The sequence below is a fragment of the Heptranchias perlo genome, unplaced genomic scaffold (genome assembly GCF_035084215.1).
Source record: "Heptranchias perlo isolate sHepPer1 unplaced genomic scaffold, sHepPer1.hap1 HAP1_SCAFFOLD_1394, whole genome shotgun sequence".
Lineage (NCBI taxonomy): Eukaryota > Metazoa > Chordata > Chondrichthyes > Hexanchiformes > Hexanchidae > Heptranchias > Heptranchias perlo.
This window is the reverse complement of record NW_027138640.1, coordinates 14,278-40,045: the sequence shown is the minus strand read 5'-3', so window position 1 is coordinate 40,045 and position 25,768 is coordinate 14,278. Positions and strand designations below refer to the sequence as shown.

General features: G+C 45.2%; 1 protein-coding gene across 1 annotated transcript in view; it reads right to left on the bottom strand.

Annotated features, from left to right (window-relative positions):
* Positions 1-1,363: 1,363 nt before the first annotated feature.
* Positions 1,364-25,768, bottom strand: part of LOC137308812 (cytosolic phospholipase A2 zeta-like) — a gene marked incomplete at both ends in the record, with an annotated part of 37,048 nt that continues 12,643 nt past the window's right edge. The window contains 7 exons of the mRNA XM_067977285.1: positions 1,364-1,543; positions 4,920-5,027; positions 6,029-6,166; positions 7,124-7,238; positions 10,928-11,150; positions 18,349-18,485; positions 21,122-21,257. Coding sequence (XP_067833386.1) covers positions 1,364-1,543; positions 4,920-5,027; positions 6,029-6,166; positions 7,124-7,238; positions 10,928-11,150; positions 18,349-18,485; positions 21,122-21,257 — 1,037 coding nt within the window. The remainder of the gene's footprint in view (positions 1,544-4,919; positions 5,028-6,028; positions 6,167-7,123; positions 7,239-10,927; positions 11,151-18,348; positions 18,486-21,121; positions 21,258-25,768) is intronic.

Here is a 25,768-nt window from a genome sequence, read left to right as displayed (position 1 = left end):
TCATTCCTCTGCTGTTGCGCTGCAAATGTTTCCCTTCAAGTATTTATCCAGTTCCCTTTTGAAAGATATTATTGAATCTGTTTCCACCGCCCTTTCAGGCAGTGAATTCCAGATCATGACATCTCGCTGCGTAAAATAATTTTTCTTCATCGCCTCTGGTTCTTTTGCCAATTACCGTAAACCGTGTTCTCTGGTTATCAACCTTCCCTCCAGTGGAAACAGTTTCTCCCTATTTACTCTATCGAAACCCCATATATTTTTAAACAGCTCGATCAAATCTCCTCTAAACCTTCTCTGCTCAAAGGAGAACAATCCCAGCTTCTCCAGCCTCTCCACATAATTGAAATCCCTCATCCCTGGAACCATTCTAGTAAATCTCCTCTGCACCCTCTCCAAGGCCTTGATATCCTTCCTAAAGTGTGGTGCCCGGAATTGGACACAATTCACCAGCTGAGGTCCAACCAGTAATTTATAGAGATTGAGTACAACTTCCCTGCTTTTGGACTCGATGCCTCTATTTATAAAGCCCAGGATCCCTAATGCTTTTTAAGAGCTGTATCAACTTGTCCTGCCACCATCAAAATTTTGTTTTCCTAAAGCCCCAGGTCTCCTCCACTTCTATTCCCCTCTCTCTCTCCTCCACTTCTATTCCCCTCTCTCGCTCCTCCACTTCTATTCCTCTCTCTCTCCTCCACTTCTATTCCCCTCTCTCTCTCCTCCACTTCTATTCCTCTCTCTCTCTCTCCTCCACTTCTATTCCTCTCTCTCTCTCTCCTCCACTTCTATTCCTCTCTCTCTCTCTCCTCCACTTCTATTCCTCTCTCTCTCTCTCCTCCACTTCTATTCCCCTCTCTCTCTCCTCCACTTCTATTCCCCTCTCTCTCTCCTCCACTTCTATTCCTCTCTCTCTCTCTCCTCCACTTCTATTCCTCTCTCTCTCTCCTCCACTTCTATTCCTCTCTCTCTCTCCTCCACTTCTATTTCTCTCTCTCTCTCCTCCACTTCTATTTCTCTCTCTCTCCTCCACTTCTATTTCTCCCTGTCTCTCCTCCACTTCTATTTGTCTTTCATTCCTGTTTTTCTCTCCTTTGATAAGTAGAGAAAAGCACCAAAGATAATTTAAAAATAAATAGCTAATTTAAAAATAAATAGCTAATTAAAAAAAAATCACAAAAATGGCTGTCTTATGTGCTGTTCTGGGGACCTGACTGTTCTTTGATGTCACAAGATTGGCACGGACTGATGTTGGGTTCAGATTGGTCAGTGATATCATATAGTTAGCATCAATGCTGGAGCGTTAACACAATATTGCAGCATTATAGACATACAAGCACAAAACTTGATGGATAGATAGATAGAGTACTTTGCCCCTTCATGAAGTTGTGGTTCTGCTCGTACATCCGATGCAGGAAAAGGCCACGTAGGAAGTTGAAGGTCTCAGCCGCTGTCAGGCGTGACACAAATAAATTCTTTACTATAGTGTCCAGCATGCGGGCTGGAATGATCGTTCGCATTTGAAGTTGAGTTGATTGCGAATGCTCATCTGGAACAACAACACATCACCTTCAGATCAGGAGAGGGAGACAAGGTTTATCATCAGTGTGAAACTTAGCAGCACGAATCACTTCAAGAAATGTAGCTATAATGTACAGGTCACTAAAAATTATGCATAGTACAGAACCAGTAAAAGCCTGCAAGTCGCCCTGAACTAAAGGGTTCAAACGATGTTTCTAAACCACAAACAATGTTTATAAACCACACAGGCTTTGCTTTCATTGTTAATGAGTTTAATTGCAGCCCTGTAATTAAACTCATAGAAAGTCCATAATATGGACGTTTGATAAAGTGCCACATAATAGTCTTGTCTGCAAAATTGAAGCCCATGGAATAAAAAGGGCAGTGGCAGCATGGATACGAAATTGGCTAAGTACAGGAAACAGGGTTGTGGTGAGCGGTTGTCTTCTGGACTGGAGGGAGGTGTACAGTGATGTTCCCCAGGGGTCGGTGCTGGAACCACTGCTTTTCTAGATATACATTAATGACCTGGACTTGGGTGTACAGGGCACAATTTGAAAATTTGCAGATGACACAAAACTTGGAAGTGTAGTGAACAGTGAGGAGGATAGTGATAGACTTCAAGAGGACATAGACAGGCTGGTGGAATGGGCGGACACATGGCAGATGAAATTTAGCGCAGAGAAGTGCGAAGTGATACATTTTGGCAGGAAAAATGAGGAGAGGCTAATATAAACTAAATGGTATAATTCTAATGGGGGTGCAGGAACAGAGAGACCTGGGGGTATATGTGCACAAGTCTTTGAAGGTGGCAGGACGGGTTGAGAAAGCGGTTAAAAAAGCATTCGGGATCCTGGGCTTTATAGAGGCATAGAGTACTAGGAAGTTATGTTGAATATTTATAAAACACTGGTTTGGCCACAGCTGGAGTACTGTGTCCATTTCTGGGCACCGCACTTTAAAAACGACGTGAAGGCTTTCGAGAGGATGCAGAAAAGTTCTACTAGAACTTGTGATTTACTAGAATAGTTCAAGGGATGAGGGACTTCAGTTACGTGGATAGACTGGAGAAGCTGGGGTTGTTTTTCTTAGAGCAGAGAAGGTTGAGAGGAGATTTGATAGAAGTGTTCAAAATTACGAAGGGTTTAGATAAAATAAATAAAGAAAAACTGTTCCCATTGGCGGAAGGGTCAAGAACCAGAGAACACCGATTTAAGGTGACTGGCACAAGAACCAAAGGCGACATGAGGAAAAAAACTTTTTTTATGCAGCGAGTTGTTATGATCTGGAATGGGCTGCCTGAAAGGGTGGTGGAGGCAGATTCAGTCGTGGCTTTCAAAAAGGAATTGGATAAATACTTGAAGGGAAAAAAATTGAAGGGAAAAAATACGGGGAAAGAACAGGGGAATGGGACTAATTGGATTAACTCTTAGAAAGAGCCGGTATGGCCTCGTTCTGTGCTGTAACCATTCTATGATTACTCACTCCTAGCCATTCTGAGTCTCTGGGAACACAAATATACTCTTAAAAACAGAAATGGCAGATAACAAGACGATGACTTTGTGATATTTGGTGTGACAACACAACTTGCATTTATATAGCACCTTTAACGTAGTAAAACGTCCCAAGGCGCTTCACAGGAGCGATAGCAAACAAAATTTGACACCGAGCCACATATGGAGATATTAGGACAGGTGACCAAGAGCTTGGTCAAAGAGGTAGGTTTTAAGGAGCATCTCAAAGGAGAAGAGAGAGGTAGAGAGGTGGAGAGGTTTAGGGAGGGAATTCCAGAACTTAGGGCCCACGCAGCTGAAGGTATGGCTGCCAATGGTGGAACGATTAAAATCAGGAGTGAGCAAGAGGTCAGAATTGGTGGAGGAGCAAAGATTTCTCAGACGGCTGTAGGAGGTTACAGAGATAGGGACGGGCAAGGCCATGCAAGGATTTGAACACAAGGCTGGAATTTTTAAATCGAGGCAATGCCGGACTGGGAGCCAATGTAGGTCAGCAAGCACAGGGGTGATGGCTGAACGGGATTTGGTACGAGTTAGGATGCGGCCAGCAGAGTTTTGAATAAGCTCAAGTTTACGGAGGGTGCAAGGTGGGAGGCCGCCCAGGAGAGCCTTGGAATAGTCAAGTCTAGAGGTAACAAAGGCAAAGGTGAGGGTTTCAGCAGCAGAAGAACTGAGGCAGAGGCAGAGTCGGGTGATGTTAAGGAGGTGGAAGTAGACCGTCTTGGTGACGGAGAGGATATGGGGTTGGAAGCTCAGCTCAGGGTCAAATTCGACCCCAAAGTTGGAAACGGTCTCATTCAGTCTCAGCCAGTGACCGGGGAGAGGGATGGAATTGGTGGCTTGGGAACAGAGTTTGTGGCAGGGACCGAAGACAATGGCTTCGGTCTTCCCAATATTTAGTTGGAGGAAATTTCTGCTCATCCAATACTGAATGTCATAAAAGCAGTGTGACAAATGAAAGACAGTGGAGGGGTTGAGAGAGGTGGTGGTGAGGCAGAACTGGGTGTTGCCAGCGTACATGTGAAACCTGACATTGTGTTTTGGGATGATGTCGCCAAGGGGCAGCATGTCGATGAGAAATAGGAGGGGGCCAAGTTTAGATGATTGGGGGAGTCCAGAGGTAACGGTGCAGGAGCGGGAAGAGAAGGCACTGCAGGAGATTCTCTGGCTATGACTGGATAGATTGGAATGGAACCAGGCGAGCGTAGTCCCACTAGTTGGATGACCGAGGAGAGTCGTTGGAGGAGGATGGTGTGGTCAACCGAGTCAAAGGCTGCAGACAGGTCGAGAGGATGAGAAGGGATAGTTTACCACGGTCACAGTCACATAGGATGTCATTTGTGACTTTGATAAGGGCCGTTTCAGTACTGCGGTAGGGAGGGAAACGGCAGAGGCAGCTAAACGGATGGTCTCAATCTTAGTGACAAAGAAGTCCATGAGCTCCTCGCACTTGTTGTTGGAGGTGAGGGTGGAGGAGGCAGAGGAGAGGGGTTTTGTAGTGGAGAAGAGAAGGCGGGGGTTATTTTTGCATTCCAGGATGCAGTTTTGGCAGAGGAGAGCAGGACCCGATAGTGCTTTCCATGGTCCAGCCAGATCTGGCGATGAATGGCTAAACAAGTTGTCCGCCATAAACGTTCAAGTCTGCGTCCCCTGGACTTAAAGAAGTGGAAATGGGAACCATACCAGGGGGAACGACTAGGGTGAGAGAAAGTAATGGTTTTAATGGGGACGAGGGCATCAGAGATGATCCACTCAATCATGAGCCTCATGACTTGAGAGCTTCTCGGTGTTGCTCAAAGAAATACTTCCTGCATCCCAGTCAGTAATTGTACAAATGGCAGGGCTGGGAATTATTGACCTTTTTTATATAACAAGGAGACTGAATGGTACCTGTCACCCTGATAGCGTCGTGCAGGTTCTGCATCCAGGTGTTAGAGGTGCCGATCACCTCCCTCAGGATCTCCTCCAGGTTAGCTGCAAAGGCACTGCCCCACAGGCCTGCAAAGGACGGAGGTGGATCATTTTCATTCACCTAGCTCCCCCGAGGGTGCAGAATCCCCCCCCCCTCCCCCCCCACCAAACCGGGGTACAGACTCATGTTGTGTTGCAGTACCGACAGCCCTCCAAGAACTTAAGCAACCATTCTTCACGTGTGGGGTTGCCTGTGTTTTTGTGCGAGTAAACCTCACAGCCTCATTCCACACACGTTCTAGCCAGAGTCACTGGATACTGATCAGGAGTGAGAACCTTGAATGATTTTCTTCCCCTCCCTCCCGCACCCAGGGGCACCGCTTCCAATTGTAGCGCTCCCTCTCATGTCTGAGATCAGCTAATTCAACACAAATTAAGTCACCACTAATCCACATACAACCCACACTACAATACACACTTTTCCAAAGGAGCTATTACTCCACATATAACTCTGGGGGAATATGGTGATACTATAATGGATAGTAAGGAAACGGCAGACTCATTAAATTAATACTTTAAAATTGACCCCTTTGTATCTGTTTTCGCAATAGAGGAAGAGGATAAAATACTAGCAGTAGGAGGTAACCTAAAAATAAGTGGTAATGGAGAAAATAATGGGACTTTAGATAGACAAATCTCCAGGACCTGATGGTTTCCACCCAAGGGTATTAAAAGAAACTGGTGGTAAAATTGCAGATGCCTTTGTCATACTTTTCCAAAGCTTTCTAGGTTTGGGATTGTGCCTTTGGATTTGAAAATTGCAAATATCACTCCATTATTTAAGATGGGAGGAACAGGAAACTACAGACCTGTCAGTTTAACGGGCTCGAGGGGCTGATTGGCCTTACTTATGTTCCTATGTCCCTGCTTAACCCACATTACAGCACCCATCCTCCCCTAAGGAGCCATTACCCCACATATAACCCACACTAAAGCACACACTTTCTCCACGCAGCCATTACTCCACATATAACGTATAAATATATATGTACTGTTATTTTAGGACTTCAGTTTATTGCAAACTGTACCTGCCAAGAAGCTGACTTTTATCTCTGGACATTTCTTTATCAGGTATCCCATGAAGAACTTGCTGCCAAAATGCTGAATCGGGATATAAGCTCCATATTTGGGAAGTCCTGCTTCATAAGGAGTGCACTCAAACCATTCTGTAAAAGACAGAAGAATCTGCTTCCTGTTGGCTGGTGGTCTTTTTAAATAAAATTATTTCACCAAGTTGCATTTCATATTGAAATAGAAGGTCCATTTTCACACAGACCTGGAACCCCAAGACTCTCAGCTCATGAAATGGCAATGGCCACTGTTTCTGGGCAGGAAGGAGGAAGAGGCAGAGGATGAAGTAAACAATGACGTCCTCTTTTAAAACTTCATTTTGCGTTCATCAAGGTAAGGGGGTGTTAGTGCTTGGGAATGGCACACTTTCCACTTTAGTCACCCAGCATCAGCATCAAGTGCTCCCAGGGGTTGGTTGCAGAGTAACAACAACTCTATCCCAGAACTGAAAGGCCAGTGCACTGCCCAGTCACCTTACAATGCCCTTTTAAGAAATGATACTGGGACCTTCTCAATATTACTCAAGTACTGTCAGGGTATTCTCCTAATGATGTGATGGGATAGGCAGGTGTATCATGGACTGGTACAATTTACCCGCACAGAAAGCTTAAAGTGTGAAGTGCACCAATTGCCAACCTCCACCACAGAAAAGGCACATAGACAACAACTACACTCTCCCCTCAACATCAATAGGACTCTCTCATTATACATTCCTCCCACCCCATGGATTGATAGGGTACTCTCTCCCTGGTGTCCAGTAAGGTACTGTGATTGTCTCCCTTTCACCACAATAGTTCAATAATGAACTCTGATACGATCTCCCGTCACCGTAAACTAACAGGGCACTCTGATGTATTGTTCCACTACATTTGACTAGTAGGGCACTCTGATCGGTTTCTACTTCTCCTCCCTTTGGATTGAAGCAATCTGCACAATACCTAACAGGCAAATAAGCAACAGGCAGCTCCTCCTACACATCTAACTGAGGCTCCAAATCCCGAACTGACTGGCTCTCAGTTCAAGGGATTCCTGCTGAGTTATAAGAGCTGTACCTCCAAAATCTTTAGCGCTGACATCCGACTTCACGTTAAGACTGGCGTAGATGGGAAATGGGTTCTGCCCCCTCCTCACAGCTTTCTGCTGGTCTGACAGCTTGATTTTATTCTCCTGATTATAAAGACATTACTTTTAGCATTCATGCACCCTTACTGATTATTTAAAACAGCTACTGCCTTTATTGTGTAAAAGGCAACAAACATTTTTATTGAGTGAACGTGACTTTTTGGAAACCCATCACCACATCCAGACATCTCCCAAACAAGTTACAGATAAATAGTGTTTCTATTTGCCTTACACTGAGAGTGTAGGTGCATAGCTCACGTATTGAAGCTCAGAGAATATTAATGGAGGTTGACCACAGCAAAAGCTTAGGGATCCCCAAGTGCTGCAGCAGTTTAATCTCCCAGAGCTTCCCATTGCTTGGCCAGCTGGGACCACTTTACCCGTCACGGCTCTGACTTGCTGGATTATTGGAAGCTGCAAGGGAATAATTCCAGCCCCCAGTGACAGGTCTCGCCTCCAGGAGCCAGGTTGGCTGCTCAATTATTAACGGTACCTTGGAGTATTGTCTGTCATGGATACTGGATTACTAAATGTGTCACAGAGGATTGACTCAGTTCCAATCTCCCATCTAGATGTGTCATCTTGGAGTAATCTCGACCCAAAGCCACACTGCTTACCTCCTCTGCCCTCTCCCACCCAGAGATCTGGGTCTTCACTACGCAGACCACAGCTACCAAGAACTTCTCTTGGGCGGCATAAGGCGCAGCATAACTCACCATAGCGTATGGGACAGATGCCAGTATTGATACATAACATTCCCCGTCTCCCCTTGTAGGGGCACAACTCATGTACCCAAGCCTAGACAAAAGCAAAGGTTTAGGGATCTTCAAGTTTAGGTAAGGTGGGTGTTGCTAGAGTTTAACCTCTCAGGGCACTGGTAAGTTTCCCATTGCTTTTCCAGCCTTTATCCTTCAGTGTACTGAAAGAATCAATGGAGGATAGCAAGCGAGACAACCATCTTGATATCCTAGATTCCTAAGTCTATTCCATATACCAGGCTTACTCACCACTAGCTGCTTAATCCAGATCTTCATCTAAAGGAGGCATGTGGCTACAATGAGGCTGATTCCACCTCTAGGATGTTGATTGACAGGTCAGTGTTAGCAGGAGCCCTCCCTCCCTTTAACTCTTTTCCTTTTTTGCTACAATCCACCTCAGTTTGATCCTAAATCTCGGACATGGCTAGGGGTTCTGGACCATGCAGGTGAACTATTCGAACACACCTTTTATACACTAGCACCGTAACCTACATTGGGATGAGATGACAGCAGTTTTCACCCCCTCCTGACATGATCCTGTGTCCAAACTAAGGCTTCAAATAGTCAGAATTCCCAGGTATTGATATGAATCAATAATTGGAAAAGGCGCCCCTTGTACCTTGCACTACCAGATCACATTGGTCTACCCATGCCTCAAGATGGTAAGTGAAATGCATTAGATCCCCAGATGAATCTGCCAGCATTATCAACTGCAAAAAGTGCCAATTTGCTCAGAAATGCCTGCCACAGACTGATGAAAATAAAGCTTCATCATATGCCAAATTTCTGTATTATAATTTTTTAGTTGACTTTACATAAACACAGTAAGACTGGTCTCGTATCAGCTGTGTCTTGGTGTCTGTGTCAGGTATGGTAGCCCAGTGGTTATGGCAATGGATTGCCACCATGATAAGCTGTGAAACTGAATTCACTAAATTTGGTAATTTGTGGGCTGGCACCAGAAAAAGACCAGGAAAGCTGCCGGACTGTCGGAAAAATCCAACAAGTTCATTAACGTCCTTCGGAGAAAGGAACCTGCCATCCATACCTGGTCTACCCTGTATGTGACTCCAGTCCCACTCTGTGGTTGACTCTTATTGCCTTCAGGGCAACATAGAATGGGCAATAAAATACTTCCTTGACATCCTAGATGGTTTCCTTTTTTTGCTGTATTCAGACATTAATCGTGTCAGAAGATTATTTCTGTCTGGGTCAGTCAATAGGAACATAGGAAGGAACACAGGAACAGGAATAGACCATTCAACCCCTCAAGCCTGTTCTGCCATTCTAATAGATCATGGCTGATCTGTATCTTAACTCCATCTACCCGCCTTGGTTCCATAACCCTTAATACCCTTACCTAACAAAAATTATCAATCTCAGTTTTGAAAGTTTCAATTGACCCTCAACCTCAGCAGCTTTTTGGGGGAGAGAGTTCCTGATTTCCACTACCCTTTGTGTGAAGAAGTGCTTCCTGACAATCACCCCTGAACAGCCTAGCTCTAATTTTAAGGTTATGACCCCTTGTTCTGGACTCTCCCACCAGGGGAAATAATTTCGATCTATCCACCCTATCAATTCCTTTAATCATCTTGAACACCTCAATTAGATCACCCCTTAATCTTCTTTATTCAAGGGAATACAACGCCTAGTCTATGCAAGTCCCTTTTAAGGTGTCAACAAATCCAAGCTTACAGACAAATGCATCACCTTTAATGGCTGATCTTCTAAGAAGCTGTGGTCTATAGAGGAGTTAAGTTTTGCATTGCTTGAAGCATTAGTAAGATAGGCTCACCGGGTCTTCCACTGACCAGCACACGGAACTAGTGTATACATCCTGGATAAAATCCAAGACGTAGTCACGTAGATCTAGCTATTGGGATTTCAATGACGACTGCACCAGGTTGAAAACATTGCGATGTTCCCAATCTTAAATAAAATCACAACCTGCCTCGTACGTTCATCACAAGAACAAAATCCAACCTGTTATTTTTTAATTACATTATAAGCTTTCAAAGCATCTGCTATATTTCTGTGATTACCTAAAGAACCACCTGAAGAGCCATTGATTATCAGTGGGGTGCTTCAGTCAGTATTTTTCAGCCTCGTTCGTCCTCATCGTTGGGAATGGGCCACGTCATCCAAACCACCAGTGGAATACTGAGGGCCCGTGTGCCTCAAACAGGACGCTATTCCCAGCTACCAAAGTGCGCCTCTAAAGCAAGTTGGCTTATGATGCTAATCTTTTAGGCTCCCCTCCCAGCCTACAGCAGATTTCAAGGTGTCAGCTGTGGCTCTCATCTCTGAGTCAGAAGGCTGTGAGTTCAAGCTCAACTCTAGAGACTTGAGTACCTAATCCAGGCTGGCACTTCAGTGTAGTACTGAGGGAGTACTCAGGTAGACATATATTGATCCCTCAACCAACACCTAAAAACAGACAATCTGGTCATTTATTTCATTGCTGATTGGGGGATCTTGCTGTGCGCAAACTGACAACAGTGACTACATTTCAAAAGTACTTCATTGGCTGTAAAGCACTCTGGGATGTCCTGAGGTTGTATTAGGTGCCATGTAAATGTAAGTTTTTTCTTTAATAATTTTGTGTTTCGTTTCTCCAAGATTTCCCTGAGCCACACAGACGCAAGGCAACTGATCGTTTTCCAGGGCTCTGCCACGGTCTGCTGGAAGGTGTCCGAGAGGAACCCAAGGAAAACTTTATGGGAATGTGCCTGCGCTCTGCTCTAGCCCTGAGTCTGAGATCAAGCAGTCAAATCTCCTGCTCAGATTTTAGAAAACCCATCTGGCCACGGCAATAGAAGTGTTGGTTCTGACCACTTGACTGATTCATTTCAATCTGCATCCCAAAACAAAGCAGTACATTTTCACATGACCATCATACATGGTACAGGATGACCACAGGGGAGGGGAGAGCCATGGTTTAATAGGTTATAGAGAGAAGGTTATCTAACACAGTACCTTCCAATCTAGAAATGATTCAATGATGAGCCCCCACAGGTCTGTAACCGTTACACTCTGCCCCGATCGATTCTTCTCTACCAAAGCATTGATGTAATATCCCAATCGATCTTTGGACAGGACGCTGGTCTTGGCCTTGGTCACTTGCTTCTTGGCATGCAGGATTGGCCCTTTCATATCCTTGCGAGACCAATCAGTATCCTGATACAGTGTAGACATACACCTGGTGAGAAGTTACATTGTTTAAAGACCTGTAACTGACAGCAGGTTGTTTTTCAGGTTAACATGTTACGAGGCACGCCTTCACGGTAATCCCGACAGGGTTATTATAGGTGACGAATCGTGATACTTCGCAAAAAAACAAATGATTTCAGGTTGCTGGTGTGTACACTGTCCCCAGCATTGGGAATGGCTTGACATACAATATGCTGCTTATTTTAATTGTGAAATCACTGCTACCCATCAGAACATTTATTCCCATCCACAATCCTCCCTTCCCTCCTCCAGCCAACACTCTCTCCACCTCCTCCTCCTTGAAGGCATTGAGGTTTGCCGGGTCGTCCACAGGTGCAGGCAGATCTCCAGCACCTCACCTGAAGTGGCTGTTTACCGTGCGTGAACTCAGTCCCAGAGACACAGCGGGACTCATTCCCAGGGACACAGACGCACCCAGTCCAGGGACACAGCCAGACCCAGTCCCAGGGACACAGTTGAACCAAGTCCCAGAGACACAGACGCACCCAGTCCAGGGACACAGACGCACCCAGTCCAGGGACACAGCCAGACCCAGTCCCAGAGACACATTCGAACCCAGCCCAGGGACACATTCGAACCCAGCCCAGGGGCACATTCGAACCCAGCCCAGGGGCACATTCGAACCCAGCCCAGGGGCACATTCGAACCCAGCCCAGGGGCACATTCGAACCCAGTCCCAGAGACACGGTCGAACCCAGTCCCAGAGACACACCTGGACCCAGTCCCAGAGACACGGCCGGACCCAGTCCCAGAGACACGGCCGGACCCAGTCCCAGAGACACGGCCGGACCCAGTCCCAGAGACACGGCCGGACCCAGTCCCAGAGACACGGCCGGACCCAGTCCCAGAGACACGGCCGGACCCAGTCCCAGAGACACGGCCGGACCCAGTCCCAGAGACACGGCCGGACCCAGTCCCAGAGACACGGCCGGACCCAGTCCCAGAGACACGGCCGGACCCAGTCCCAGAGACACGGCCGGACCCAGTCCCAGAGACACGGCCGGACCCAGTCCCAGAGACACGGCCGGACCCAGTCCCAGAGACACGGCCGGACCCAGTCCCAGAGACACGGCCGGACCCAGTCCCAGAGACACGGTCGGACCCAGTCCCAGAGACACGGTCGGACCCAGTCCCAGAGACACGGTCGGACCCAGTCCCAGAGACACGGTCGGACCCAGTCCCAGAGACACGGTCGGACCCAGTCCCAGAGACACGGCCGGACCCAGTCCCAGAGACACGGCCGGACCCAGTCCCAGAGACACGGCCGGACCCAGTCCCAGAGACACGGTCGGACCCAGTCCCAGAGACACGGGCGGACCCAGTCCCAGAGACACGGGCGGACCCAGTCCCAGAGACACGGTCGAACCCAGTCCCAGAGACACACCTGGACCCAGTCCCAGAGACACGGTCGGACCCAGTCCCAGAGACACGGTCGGACCCAGTCCCAGAGACACACCTGGACCCAGTCCCAGAGACACGGTCGGACCCAGTCCCAGAGACACGGTCGGACCCAGTCCCAGAGACACACCTGGACCCAGTCCCAGAGACACGGTCGGACCCAGTCCCAGAGACACACCTGGACCCAGTCCCAGAGACACGGCCGGACCCAGTCCCAGAGACACGGTCGGACCCAGTCCCAGAGACACGGCCGGACCCAGTCCCAGAGACACGGCCGGACCCAGTCCCAGAGACACGGCCGGACCCAGTCCCAGAGACACGGCCGGACCCAGTCCCAGAGTCACGGCCGGGCCCAGTCCCAGAGACACGGCCGGGCCCAGTCCCAGAGACACGGCCGGACCCAGTCCCAGAGACACGGCCGGACCCAGTCCCAGAGACACGGCCGGACCCAGTCCCAGAGACACGGCCGGACCCAGTCCCAGAGACACGGGCGGACCCAGTCCCAGAGACACGGCCGGACCCAGTCCCAGAGACACGGCCGGACCCAGTCCCAGAGACACGGCCGGACCCAGTCCCAGAGACACGGCCGGACCCAGTCCCAGAGACACGGCCGGACCCAGTCCCAGAGACACGGCCGGACCCAGTCCCAGAGGGAAAGTATCTGACCTACAGTCAGGATCCGTCCCTGAGAGCGCAATGGGGATTTCGAGCTCACTGTGTGAGAAACCAAGAGTACGATCTCACATCGCACGACTCTAAACTCAGCACAGTCCAGCTGCAAAATGTTGCATTACCCTTACTCCCTACACTCTACTTACAGAGCAGAAGGATGGGGTGGGAGTAAGTTACAAGGGATCTATTAGGTGCTGTGAAGATCTTCAGCCTGTTTTCCATCAACTGGGAAATAGGGAGTGGAGTGGAAATCTGGGTTTGGGTTGAATTGATGCCAATCTGTATAATCACCTCCAGAAAGACAAATCGTTTTGCAAGGCTGTGAAACCGGACAATTTAACTAATTATTGGGGAGCAGACTCAATTTAATACACGATGCACAAAATGCCGTATGCTTAGCACCCTGAAACAGACTGAGACGGGACTCCTTAATCTGTGTCCCAGCTGTGGTAGCCACCAGTTCAAAACATTTAAAAACCCTGTTGTGCACATCAGTGAAAGGGGCCCATTGGAACATTCATTGAACAGGAAACAAGTCCCATTGTAACTTTGGGCAGCTATTTTTAAAAACCAGCGGTCAAAAGTTATTCTTCTGGTGTCCGGTTATCCTGGAAATTATAGGACATAGGAACAGGAGTAGGCCATTCAGCTCCTCGTACCTGCTCCGCCATTTGATAAGATCATGGCTGATCTGTGATCTAACTCCATATACCTGCCGTTGGCCCATATCCCTTAATACCTTTGGTTGCCAAAAAGCTATCTATCTCAGATTTAAATTTAGCAATTGAGCTAGTATCAATTGCCGTTTGCGGAAGAGAGTTCCAAACTTCTACCACCCTTTGTGTGTAGAAATGTTTTCTAATCTCGCTCCTGAAAGGTCTGGCTCTAATTTTTCGACTGTGCCCCCTACTCCTAAAATCCCCAACCAGCGGAAATAGTTTCTCTCCATCCATCCTATCCGTTCCCCTTAATATCTTATTAACTTCGATCAGATCACCCCTTAACCTTCGAAACTCCAGAGAATACAACCCCAATTTGTGTAATCTCTCCTCGTAACTTAACCCTTGAAATCAAAACCAGACAGGCGGTCACTCTACTCCAACTCCCTTTCTGAAAACATGGGTCTCTGCCCATTTGAGGAATTTTCCACCCTACTCTCTGACCACACTGCTGGTGTAGAATGTCTGGGCCTGTCTTTCCAACTGAATACAGCCTCTTTTATCATTGACAGGTGCCATTAAAGGGGCTGACTTGCCGGAGAGTTCCAGGCATCGCTCTCGCTTCCCTATTCTGAAGGTGCAATAGTTGTTGTTCACGGACTTCCCCACAAGGTGAGTTTGGCTGACCTCAGCTGAGATATCGGTGGGAATTCTGAAACCTGGCCAGGGGGGAGGGGAGTCTCTTCCCCTCAAGTGTGCATTATTTGAAACCTATCTAAGAACACCATCAGGCACTGTGTCAGGCCTGTGGCCCAACTCAACTTAACTGTCCCTTTAATTATCATTCAGAAACGTTGCAAAGCTAAAGGAGTGGGATGCTGGAGGGTTAGGAATATAGGAACAGGAGTAGGCCATTCAGCCCCTTGAGCCTGTACCACCATTCAATTAGATCGGTGCTAATATGTTGCTTAACACCATTTACCCGCCTTGGTTCCATAAATCTTAATACCCTTACCTAATAAAAATCACTCAATCTCAGTTTTGAAATTTTCAATTGACCCCCAGCCTCAACAGCTTTTTGGGGGAGAGACTACCAAACTTCTACCACTCTGTGTGAAGAAGTGTTTCCTAACTTCTCCCCTGAATGGCCTGGCTCTGATTTGAAGGTTACGTCCCCTTGTCCTAGACTCCCCCACCAGTGGAAATAGTTTCTCTCTATCTGCCCTATCAATTCCTTTCAAAATCCTAAAAACCTCAATTAAATCACCCTTAACCTTCTATATTCCAAGGAATACAAGCCTAGTTTATGTAATCTCTCCTTATAATTTAACCCTTGGAGCCCTGGTAACATTCTGGTGAATCTGTGCTGCACTCCTTCCAAGGCCAATATATCCATTCTAAGGCGCTGTCCACAATACTCCAGATGTGGTCTAACCAGGGCTTTGTATAGCTGTAGCAAAACTTCCTCCCCTTTATATTCTATCCCTTGAGATATAAAGGCTAGCATTCCATTAGCCTGTTCGATTATTTTTTGTACCTGACTACTACATTTTAGTGATCTGTGTACATGAACCCCTGAATCTCTTAACTCCATCTACCTGCCTTGGTTCCGTAACACTTAAGACCCTTATCTAACAAAAATCTATCAATCTCAGTTTTGAAATTTCTAATTGACCTCCAGCCTCAACAGCTTTTTGGGGGAGAGAGTTCCTGATTTCCACTCCCCTTTGTGTGAAGAAGTGCTTCCTGACATCACCCCTGAACAGCCTAGCTTTAATTGTAAGGTTACGACCCCTTGTTCTGGACTCCCCCACCAGAGGAAATAGTTTCTCTTCATCTACCCTATCAAATCTTTTAATCATCTGAAACGCCTCAATTAGATCATCCCTTAATCTTCTATATTCAAGAGAGAACTAGCCTAGTCCATGCAACCTGTTCCCATAATTTAACCCTTTTAGCCCTGGTATCATTCTGGTGAATGTGTGTTGCACCTCCTCCATGGCCAATACATCCTTCCTGAGGTGTGGTGCCCAGAACTGAACACAATACTCCAGATAGGGTCTAACCAGAGCTCTGTACAGCTATAACGTAAGTTCCACCCCTCTGTATTCCAGACCCCTTGAGATAAAGGCCAACATTCTATTAGCCTTTTTAATTATTTTTTGTACCTGTCCACTAGTTTTTAGTGATTTCTGTACTTGGGCCCCTAAATATCTCTGCTCATCCCTAGTTCCTAGCTTCTCGCCATTTAGAAAATACTCTGATCGATCTTTCTTAGGTCCAAAGTGGATGACCTCGCACTTTCCCACATTGAACTCCATTTGCCACAGTTTTGCCCACTCACTTAATCTATCAATGTCCCTTTGCAACTTTCTGCTCCCATCTACACTATTTACTGTGCCACCGAACTTAGTGTCATCAGCAAACTTAGATAAACATCTCTCTATTCCTTCATCCAAGTCATTTAGAAATATAGTGAAAAGGTGAGGCCCCAGTACAGATCCCTGGGGGACCCCACTAGTCACATCCTGCCAATTTGAGTACATACTCTACTCTCTGTCTCCTACCTCCTAACTAATTCCTGTCTAAACCAGTAGGTTGCCTCCAATTCTGTGCACTCTCATTCTGAAGGCCAAATAAATAATATCACAGACACTCCCTGATCCACCACATTAGTTTCCTCCTTAAAAAATTCAACTGGGCTCATTAGATATGACATGCCCTTTACAAATCCATGCTGGCTCTCTCTGATCAGCTCATATTTGTCCAAATGCTCAGTCACTCTGTCCCTAATAACAGATTCGAGTAACTTCCCCACAACTGATGTTAGACTAATAGGCCTATCATTTCCTAGTTTATCTCACTTACCCTTCTTAAATAATGGAGTGACATTGGCAATTTTCCAATCCAAGGGGACAATTCCTGAATCAAGAGAGTTTTGGAAGATCATGACTAATCTATCAACAATTTCCTCACCGACTTCTTTTGATACCCTGGGGTGGAAACCATCAGGTCCTGGAGATTTGTCTATCTTTAATCTCATTGGTTTCTCCATCACCATTTTTTTAAACTTATACTGAATCTAGCAAGTTTGTCCTCTTGATTTATTTTTTGTTTTCCTCGTATTTCTGTACTTTATCCTCTTCCTCTACTGTGAAGACCAATTTACAGTAGCTATTTAGTAAGTCTGCTATTTCCTGATTTCCAATTACAATATCACCTGTGTCTGTCATTAAAGGGCCCACATTACTCTTTGCCATCCTCTTTTTCTTTATATATTGGTAAAAATCTTTAATGTTGCCCTGGTGAAGTTGTGGTGCTGATGCTGGTTTGGGTAGCAAAGACTGCAAGTAACACAAAGGCTCTGTATCTGTCCGAGGCCATACCATCTCTGCACATGCTCCATGCTGTTACTGCCCAGCACACTCACCCCTCATCTTGATAAACAAACAAATAAAGAACCGATGGTGCAGTCAGTCAATTGCATTGTGCTTTTTTCTTGATGACCTGGGTTTGAACCCAGACTAGACTGATGAGAGGAAAGTCTCCTCTGTCTGCTGTCTATGTCACACATGAAATGAGCTTGGATAATTTCAACCCAACTCCACATCACAAAACCCTCCCTCCTTTTTGGCACCCTCACAGAGAGACCACAGAATGGACTGCAGCGGGAAATGGAAAAGTAGATAAGAGGCACTCTTCTGAGGTTGGGTATACATTGTTGTGGCAAAATAGACAGAGCTTTACTCTGTATCTAACCCGTGCTGTACCTGCCCTGGGAGTGTTTGATGGGACAGTGTAGAGGGAGCTTTACTCTGTATCTAACCCGTGCTGTACCTGCCCTGGGATTGTTTGATGGGACAGTGTAGAGGGAGCTTTACTCTGCATCTAACCCGTGCTGTACCTGCCCTGGGAGTGTTTGATGGGACAGTGTAGAGGGAGCTTTACTCTGTATCTAACCCGTGCTGTACCTTCCCTGGGAGTGTTTGATGGGACAGTGTAGAGGGAGCTTTACTCTGTATCTAACCCTGTACCTGCCCTGGGAGTGTTTGATGGGACAGTGTAGAGGGAGCTTTACTCTGTATCTAACCCATGCTGTACCTGCCCTGGGAGTGTTATTTTTCAGGTTTTTTTGTGGGCCCCCCCCCCCCCCCCGACAAACCCTGGCCCCGTTACCCTCCCTCCCGATACCGGCCCCGAGACCCATTAACTGCCAGGCACCAGCTCGCCGGCCAGGCTGTCGGGCGGGAGACTGCAGCATTTAATTTACATGAGACCCTGTCATGGCCATCGGCAGGGCCTCCACGTTAATATTGGGGCCTAACTGGGAAAGAGTTCTGTTTCCCCGAAGTAACGACCTTCATTATGATGAGCACAAAGATTACGCAAACTAATCATCAGAAATATATTGTCCTTTCAACTTAAACACGTACTCACCAGGTTGAACCGGACACCCCGACCATGTAGGTCACACAGTCCAAGAGGTGCATCTGCTGCAGCCCTGACAGAGCGCCATAAAGAGATGTCATTGCTCGTATTCCACCTCCCGAGCCAAGGATTGCTATAACAGGTACCTGTAATTCACAAACACAATGAACCAGAGCGCAATAAAGGGATGTCATTGCTCGTATTCCACCTCCCGAGCCAAGGATTGCAATAACAGGTATCTGTAATTCACAAACACAATGAACCAGAGCGCAATAAAGGGATGTCATTGCTCGTATTCCACCTCCCGAGCCAAGGATTGCTATAACAGAATCATAGAATTCTACAGCACAGAAGGAGGCCATTCGGCCCATTTTGCCTATACGGACTCTTTGAAAGAGCTATCTAATTAGTCCCACTCCCATGCTCTGTACCTGTACAGGTATCTGTAAATCACTCGACACAACGAACCAAAGCATTGTTCATCCACACATGTAAAAGCTGGACATTCAACAAGAAACTGGGGCAACTGTATTTCCCTTATTCTAATGAGAGGAACCGAGTCAGATGTAAGCATTGGATGGCTCCCATATAGAGACACAGAGTGCAAAAGCAAGGAAGTTATGGTAAAGCTTTATAAATCACTGGTTAGACCACAGCTGGAGTATTGTGTCCAATTCTGGGCACACTATAGGAAGGGTGTCAAGGCCTTAGAGAGGGTGCAAAAGAGATTTACTAGAATGGAACCAGGGACGAGGGACTTCGGTTATGTGGAGAGACGGGAGAAGCTGAGGTTGTTCTTCTTAGAACAGAGAAGGTTAAGGGGAAAGTTAATAGAGGTGTTCAAAATTAGGAGGGGTTTTGATAGAGTAGATGGGGAGAAACTGTTTTCACTTGCAGGAGGGCCGGTAACTAAAGGACACAGATTTAAGATAATTGGCAAAAAATCCAGGGGAGAGATAAGACATTTTATTACGCAGCAAGTTGTTATGATCTGGAATGCGCTGCCTAAAAGCATGGTAGAAGCAAATTCAATAGTAACTTTCAAAAGGGAACTGGATAAATACTTAAAGAGGAAAAATTGGCAGAGCTATGGGGAAAGAGCAAGGGTGAGACTAATTGGATACCTCGTTCAGAGACAATACAGGCACGATGGGCCGAATGGCCTCCTTCTGTGCTATATGATTTCATGTAAAGAATCTTACAACACCAGGTTATAGTCCAACAATTTTATTTGAAAAGCACAAGCTTTCGGAGATTACCTCCTTCGTCAGGTGACTGAGTCACCTGACGAAGGAGGTAATCTCCGAAAGCTTGTGATTTTCAAATAAAATTGTTGGACTATAACCTGGTGTTGTAAGATTCTTTACATTTGTCAACCCCAGTCCATCACCGGCATCTCCACATCATATGATTTCATGACTGCAAATGTAATTCCAATCTTCAAAAAAGGAGCTAGAACTAATCCAGCGAACTATAAACCAGTTAGCTTAACGTCAGTGATAGGAAAGATACTAAAAAATAATCAGCATGAATTTCTAAAATGATGGTCATGTTTAGCCAACCTTAATGAATTCTTTGAAGTAATAGAAAGTGTAGACAAGGGCAATGCAGTGGATGTGACATATTTGGGCTTTGATAAGGTCTTCGATAAGGTCCCACCTTATGGTAAGACTCAAGATCAAGGTCAGGGTGTTTGGAGTCAGGGGCCATGTAGCAGAATGGGTTGAAAGTGGGTTACAAAACAGAAAACAGAGGGTAGGAGTTAAGGGAAGTTTCTCGGACTGGTAGAAAGTGGGATGTGATGTCCCACAGGGATTCGTGCTGGGACCACTGTTGTTCACCATATATATATACATATAAATGATTTGGAATCAGAAATTGGAGGTAAGGTGTCGAAATTTGCAGATGATTCCAAGTGGAGGGGGGTTGTAGCTAATAATGTGGAGGGCTGCACCAAAATACAGGAAGACATAAACAAGCTTGCAGCGTGAGTGGATAAATGGCAAATGAAATTCAATATAGGAAAGTGTGAGGTGTTTCATTTTGTTAAGGGCAATAGGAGGCCACTTATTCCTTGGAAGGTAAGAAACTAAATGGGGTAGAGGAGCAAAGAGGTCTGGGAATACAGATACTGCTCCTGCAATTCAATCCTGTCTCTCTAATAAAGCAACACTAATCTCTCCCCTGTAGCAGTAAGTGTCCCATGTGCTAAGAGGGTCATGGCCAAGTCCTCAGTGGGCATAGACCAGAACACAGAACAGCCTCTAATTTGGCAATCTCATCTCTTTAGGATGACGGGTGTGAGAAAATGGAAGATGTAGCTCTAAAGCGACAGGGATACACTTCTGAGGTTTGGGTTGAGTAGAGGACGCTACGGCTGTTTGGGAGTTGGGCTTGAATTGGTAAGCAACTTCCTATTCCGAAACCTCCCTCCTCATTTTATAGTGATTATTGATAACTCGGGGCTCCACACTTGCAATCGGACAAAATGCTGGCGTTTCTACAGCTGCAGTGTGAGACAGACATACGTAATGTATCTGTAACAGCTTCCCACTGTTTGACATCCTAAATAAGAATAATTATTGGGGCAAAGTGTTTTATATAACTTCAAAAGTAAAATTACAGTTGGCATGTAGAGCTGCAGCCCACTGTGCGGTGCTAAATGTTAGGGTAGTCAGTACTTAAACTGCACAAAATAGGGCTTTCCCCCCCTCCCTCCCTCCTCCTTCTCAAAATGAAGGTTGTGTATTCAGCTCATTGCATCCTTTGCTTTGGTTCATACATGAATGTCCTTAGGGGTCTTCTTTAGTTGGAGTGCCTTCTTCAGCGCCCTTGCAACAAATTTCTTTCTCTTCACAAGGAACTCCTTTTCCGGGTCAGCGAGGTCAAAACTCAGGCGCACGTCAAGGTCTTCAACGCTGTGCAACAAGGACATTCACAGTCAAACCCAACCTAATATTACACTGCAACAAAAGCAAAACACTGTGGGTGCTAGAAGTCTGAAATAAAAACAGGAAATGCTGGAAAACACTCAGCAGGTCAGGCAACATCTGTGGAGAGAGAAACAGGGTTAACGTTTCAGATCGGTGAGCTTTCATCAGAGTTCTGACGAAAGGTCGTCGATCTGAAAACGTTAATTCAGTTTCTCTCTCCACAGATGCTACCTAACCTGTTGAGTAGCTCCAGCATTTTCTGTTTTTATTACTGTTATACTGCTATTGATTTCTCTTCATATTGTAGTAATAGTAATCTTTAGCTTTTGCCTGTTAAGTGAGGAAGTATAAGTCAATTTAGATGCAGAGACCACTGAACTGTTGAATTAAGACTGACCTTAAAGCAAAGATCAGTTTAGACAATAAACCTAATTAAAAGATATTCCAGTGCATACACATCAAAGAGCTTTAGTTAGTTGATAAACAAGTTCTGCAGAAGGGAACATCTTCGACTACATACAGGCAGAGAAGCTCCCTTTGTTCATTCATTAGAAGGAAGGCCTTGAAGATAAGCAGCTACCTGAGAAAGATCATAGATAGGAACTGGAGTAGGCCATTCAGCCCCTCGAGCCTGTTCCACCATTCAATTAGATCAGGGCTGATCTGGAAAGTTAGAGAGTGTAGTTAAGTTGGGGAGTTGTACCAGTCTACGGAAAAAGAACTCATAAAAACTAAAGTTATTGATAAGGGACCAGCTTATTAAAATTATGGAGTTGTGTGAGGTAATGCAGTAACGTCAGGATTGCCACATAGAAAGGGGTGAAAAAAAGGTGTAAAAAGTGTGTGGGAACAGATACTTTAGAATTCAATTAAGGTCTGATCAACCTGAAAACCGATCTTGGAACTGTAACTGTAGAATCATACAGCACAGAAGGAGGCCATTTGGCCCATCGTGCCTGTGCCGGCTCTTTAAAACAGCAATCCAATTAGACCCACTCCCCTGTTCTTTTCCCATAGCCCTGCAATTTTCTCCCCTTCAACTATTTATTCAATTCCCTTTTTAAAGTTACTATGGAATCTGCTTCCACCACCCTTTCAGACAGTGCATTCCAGATCATTACAACTCCCGGGGCAAAAAGAATTCTCATCTTGCCTTTGGTTTTTGCCAATTACCTTAAATCTGTGTCCTCTGGTTACTGACCCTTCTGCCAGTGGAAACAGTTTCTTTCGAAACCCTCCATGATTTTGAACGCCTCTATTAAATCTCCCCTTAACCTTCTCTGTTCTAAGGAGAACAATCCCAGCTTCTCCACATAACTGAAGTACCTCATCCCTGGTACCATTCTAGTAAATCTCCTCTGCACCCTCTCCAAGGCCTTGCCATCCTTCCTAAAGTGTGGTGCCCAGAATTGGACACAATACTCTAACAATAAATTAATTAGCTAAATAAATTAGCTAAATAAAGCAAAATTTTAAGTTACTTGTTTTGAGAGGACAAGAACATTTTCCCCAAGGTGTTGTGGAGCTATAGATAAGTGGAAGATCGAGTCAGTTTGGGTGCGTTCACATTCAATCCCTTTCCTGTTAACTTTGAGGGTGTTGTACTCTATCTACCGGGTTACGTTCATTGCGAAACAGAGAAATATCTCTTTAGAATCCCAATCACTTTCCTTGGAACATGTACGATTTGAATTGGGCTATATTTCCCGTCCACTTACTATGAATGGGCGATCAATCGTTATAACTAGTGCCTCAATCCCCCAAAAGTTGTGAAAGGAAAGCATGGGGAGCATAGCTGATTCTGCAGAATCCCACAACCTCAAACCAAGAGAGTGGTGTCTCTAGCAATCGAGCTGATGCTGCAAAATATGGGACTGGGTGGTGTATTTGTAAATTAATGCTTTGAGTTTATTCATGGATTACATTAGTGTTTAGCATTGTGAAAATAAATCTAGCTGCCAATACTGTGCGTGTAGGTTACAGTACTCAGGCGGGTGCTATTTACTCACGAAGCGTTTTGGAAATGCTTTCTTTAAAAAAATAATAAAATATACTAAGTCCAAATTTCTGGCAGACTTTTACGAATGGACAGAGCAAGTTAAGATGAGATCTGATGAAGCTATCCAAAATTTGAGTTTTTTTCTTTTGTGTGTTTGAATTCTCCGGCTAAAATTCACAAGGTTTTGTCGTAAGTGCTGCTGTTAAGTGCACATTTAATTACTGTATGCTTAATAAATCTGTGAACAAATTAAAGCCCTTGGGATGAAAGCGACAGTAGTAGCGTGAATGCAAAATTGGCTAAGAGACAGAAAGCAGAGAGTAGTGGTGAATGGTTGTTTTTTTAGACAGGAGGGAAGTATACAGTGGTGTTCCCTGGGGATCGGTATTAGGATCACTGCTCTTTTTGATACATTTTAATGACCTGGACTTGGGCATAAAAGGCATAATTTCAAAGTCTGCAGATGACACAAAACTCAGATATGTAGTAAACAATGAGGAGGATATTAACAGGTTTCAGGAGGACTTAAGACAGAATGGTGAAATGGACAGACACATGGCGGATGAAATCTAATGCAAGAAAGTATAAAGTGATGCATATTGGAAGGAAGAATGAGGAGAGGCAATATAAACTGAACGGTACAATTTTAAAGGGGGTGCAGGAACAGAGAGACCTGGGGGTGTATGTACACAAATCTTTGAAGGTAGCAGGACAAGTTGATACAGTTGTTAAAAAGGCATACGGGATCCTTGGATTTATAAATAGAGGCACTGAATACAAAAGCAAGGAAGTTATACTAAACCTTTATAAAACACTGGTTAGGCCTCAGCTGGAGTATTGTGTCTAATTCTGGGCACCACACTTTGGGAAGGATGTTAAGGGTTTAGTGAGGGTGCAGAGAAGATTTACTAGAATGGTACCAGGCATGAGGGACTTTAGTTATGTGGAGAGACTGGAGAAGCTGGGGTTGTTCTTAGAGCAGAGAAGGTTATGAGGAGATTTAATAGAGGTGCTCAAAATCATGGAGGGTTTTGATAGAGTAAATGAGGAGAAACTGTTTCCAGTGGCAGAAGGGTTGGTAACCAGAGGACACAGATTTACGGTAACTGGCAAAAGAACCAGAGGAGACATTTTTTACGCAGCCAGTGTTGTGATCTGCAATGCACTGCCTGAAAGGGTGGTGGAAGCAAATTCAATAGTTACGTTCAAAGGGAATTGGATAAATATTTGAAAAGGAAAAATTTGAGGAGCTATGGGGAAAGAGCAGGGGAATGGCACTAATTGGATGGCTCTTTCAAAGAGCTGGAACAGGCACAATGGGCCGAATGGCCTCCTTCTGTGCTGTATGATTCTATGTTTCTAACATCTGACATTTAATGTTGCGAACCCTATTATCTTCAGGAGTAAATTATAAGTAAGAACATCTCTCCTCTAACATAGCCATAAAACTAATTTAATCACAACCAATTTTGATTCAATCAGTTTGTGTTAGTTTTCTTAGAATATTACAATAACCTTGCTACTCTTGAAACATTGAATTAACCACTCAATAAAAGATGTGTTCTGACATGACAATGTATTAATGATCATTGATTTATTTATATGTGACACTGTACGTATAACGCTGTACATCTGTATAATTCAAAAAACACAAAATGGCTACTATTCACACACAAAATGGCTGCTTTGTCTTTTTAATCAGTAAAACATTGCTGTATCCTACTGGACATTAGGTGAAGAAGAACTTGTGTAACTTGATTGATCGTCCCATATTCTTTGCTTGTGTTTTTAAAGAATAAACAGGACATACAATCGAGATTTATTGGATATACCCATACTTTCTAAATGGTGAAAAGCTCGAAACAGTGGAGGTCCAAAGAGACTTAGGGGTCCGTGTACATAGATCATTAAGGTGTCATGGACAGGTACAGAAAATAATCAAAAAGGCTAATGGAATGCTGGCCTTTATATCTAGAGGACTAGAATACAAGGGGGTAGAAGTTAAGCTACATCTATACAAAGCCCTGGTTAGACAACACCTGAAGTTCTGGGCACTGCACCTTAGGAAGGATTTATTGGCCTTGGAGGGAGTGCTGCGTAGATTTACTAGAATGATACCTGGACTCTCAGGGTTAAATTACGAGGAGAGATTGCTCGGGTTGTATTCCCTGGAATTTAGAAGATGATACGGGAACTGATAGGGTAGATAAGGAGGAACTATTTTTACTGTTTGGGGAGTCTAGGACTAGGGGACATGGCCTAAAAATTAGAGCCAGGACTTTCAGGAGTGAAGTTAGGTAACACTTCTACACACAAAGGGTATATGGAGTTAGAGCACAGATCAGCCAGGATCTCAATGAATGGCAGAACAGGCTCGAGGGACTAAATGGCCTACTCCTGTTCCTTTGTTCCTATATTAAGGCCTCACCAAAAAAATAAGCAGGAGCATATTGTACAGATCAGGAAGGCTCCAGGTTCGATTTCCAGGTAGTACTGA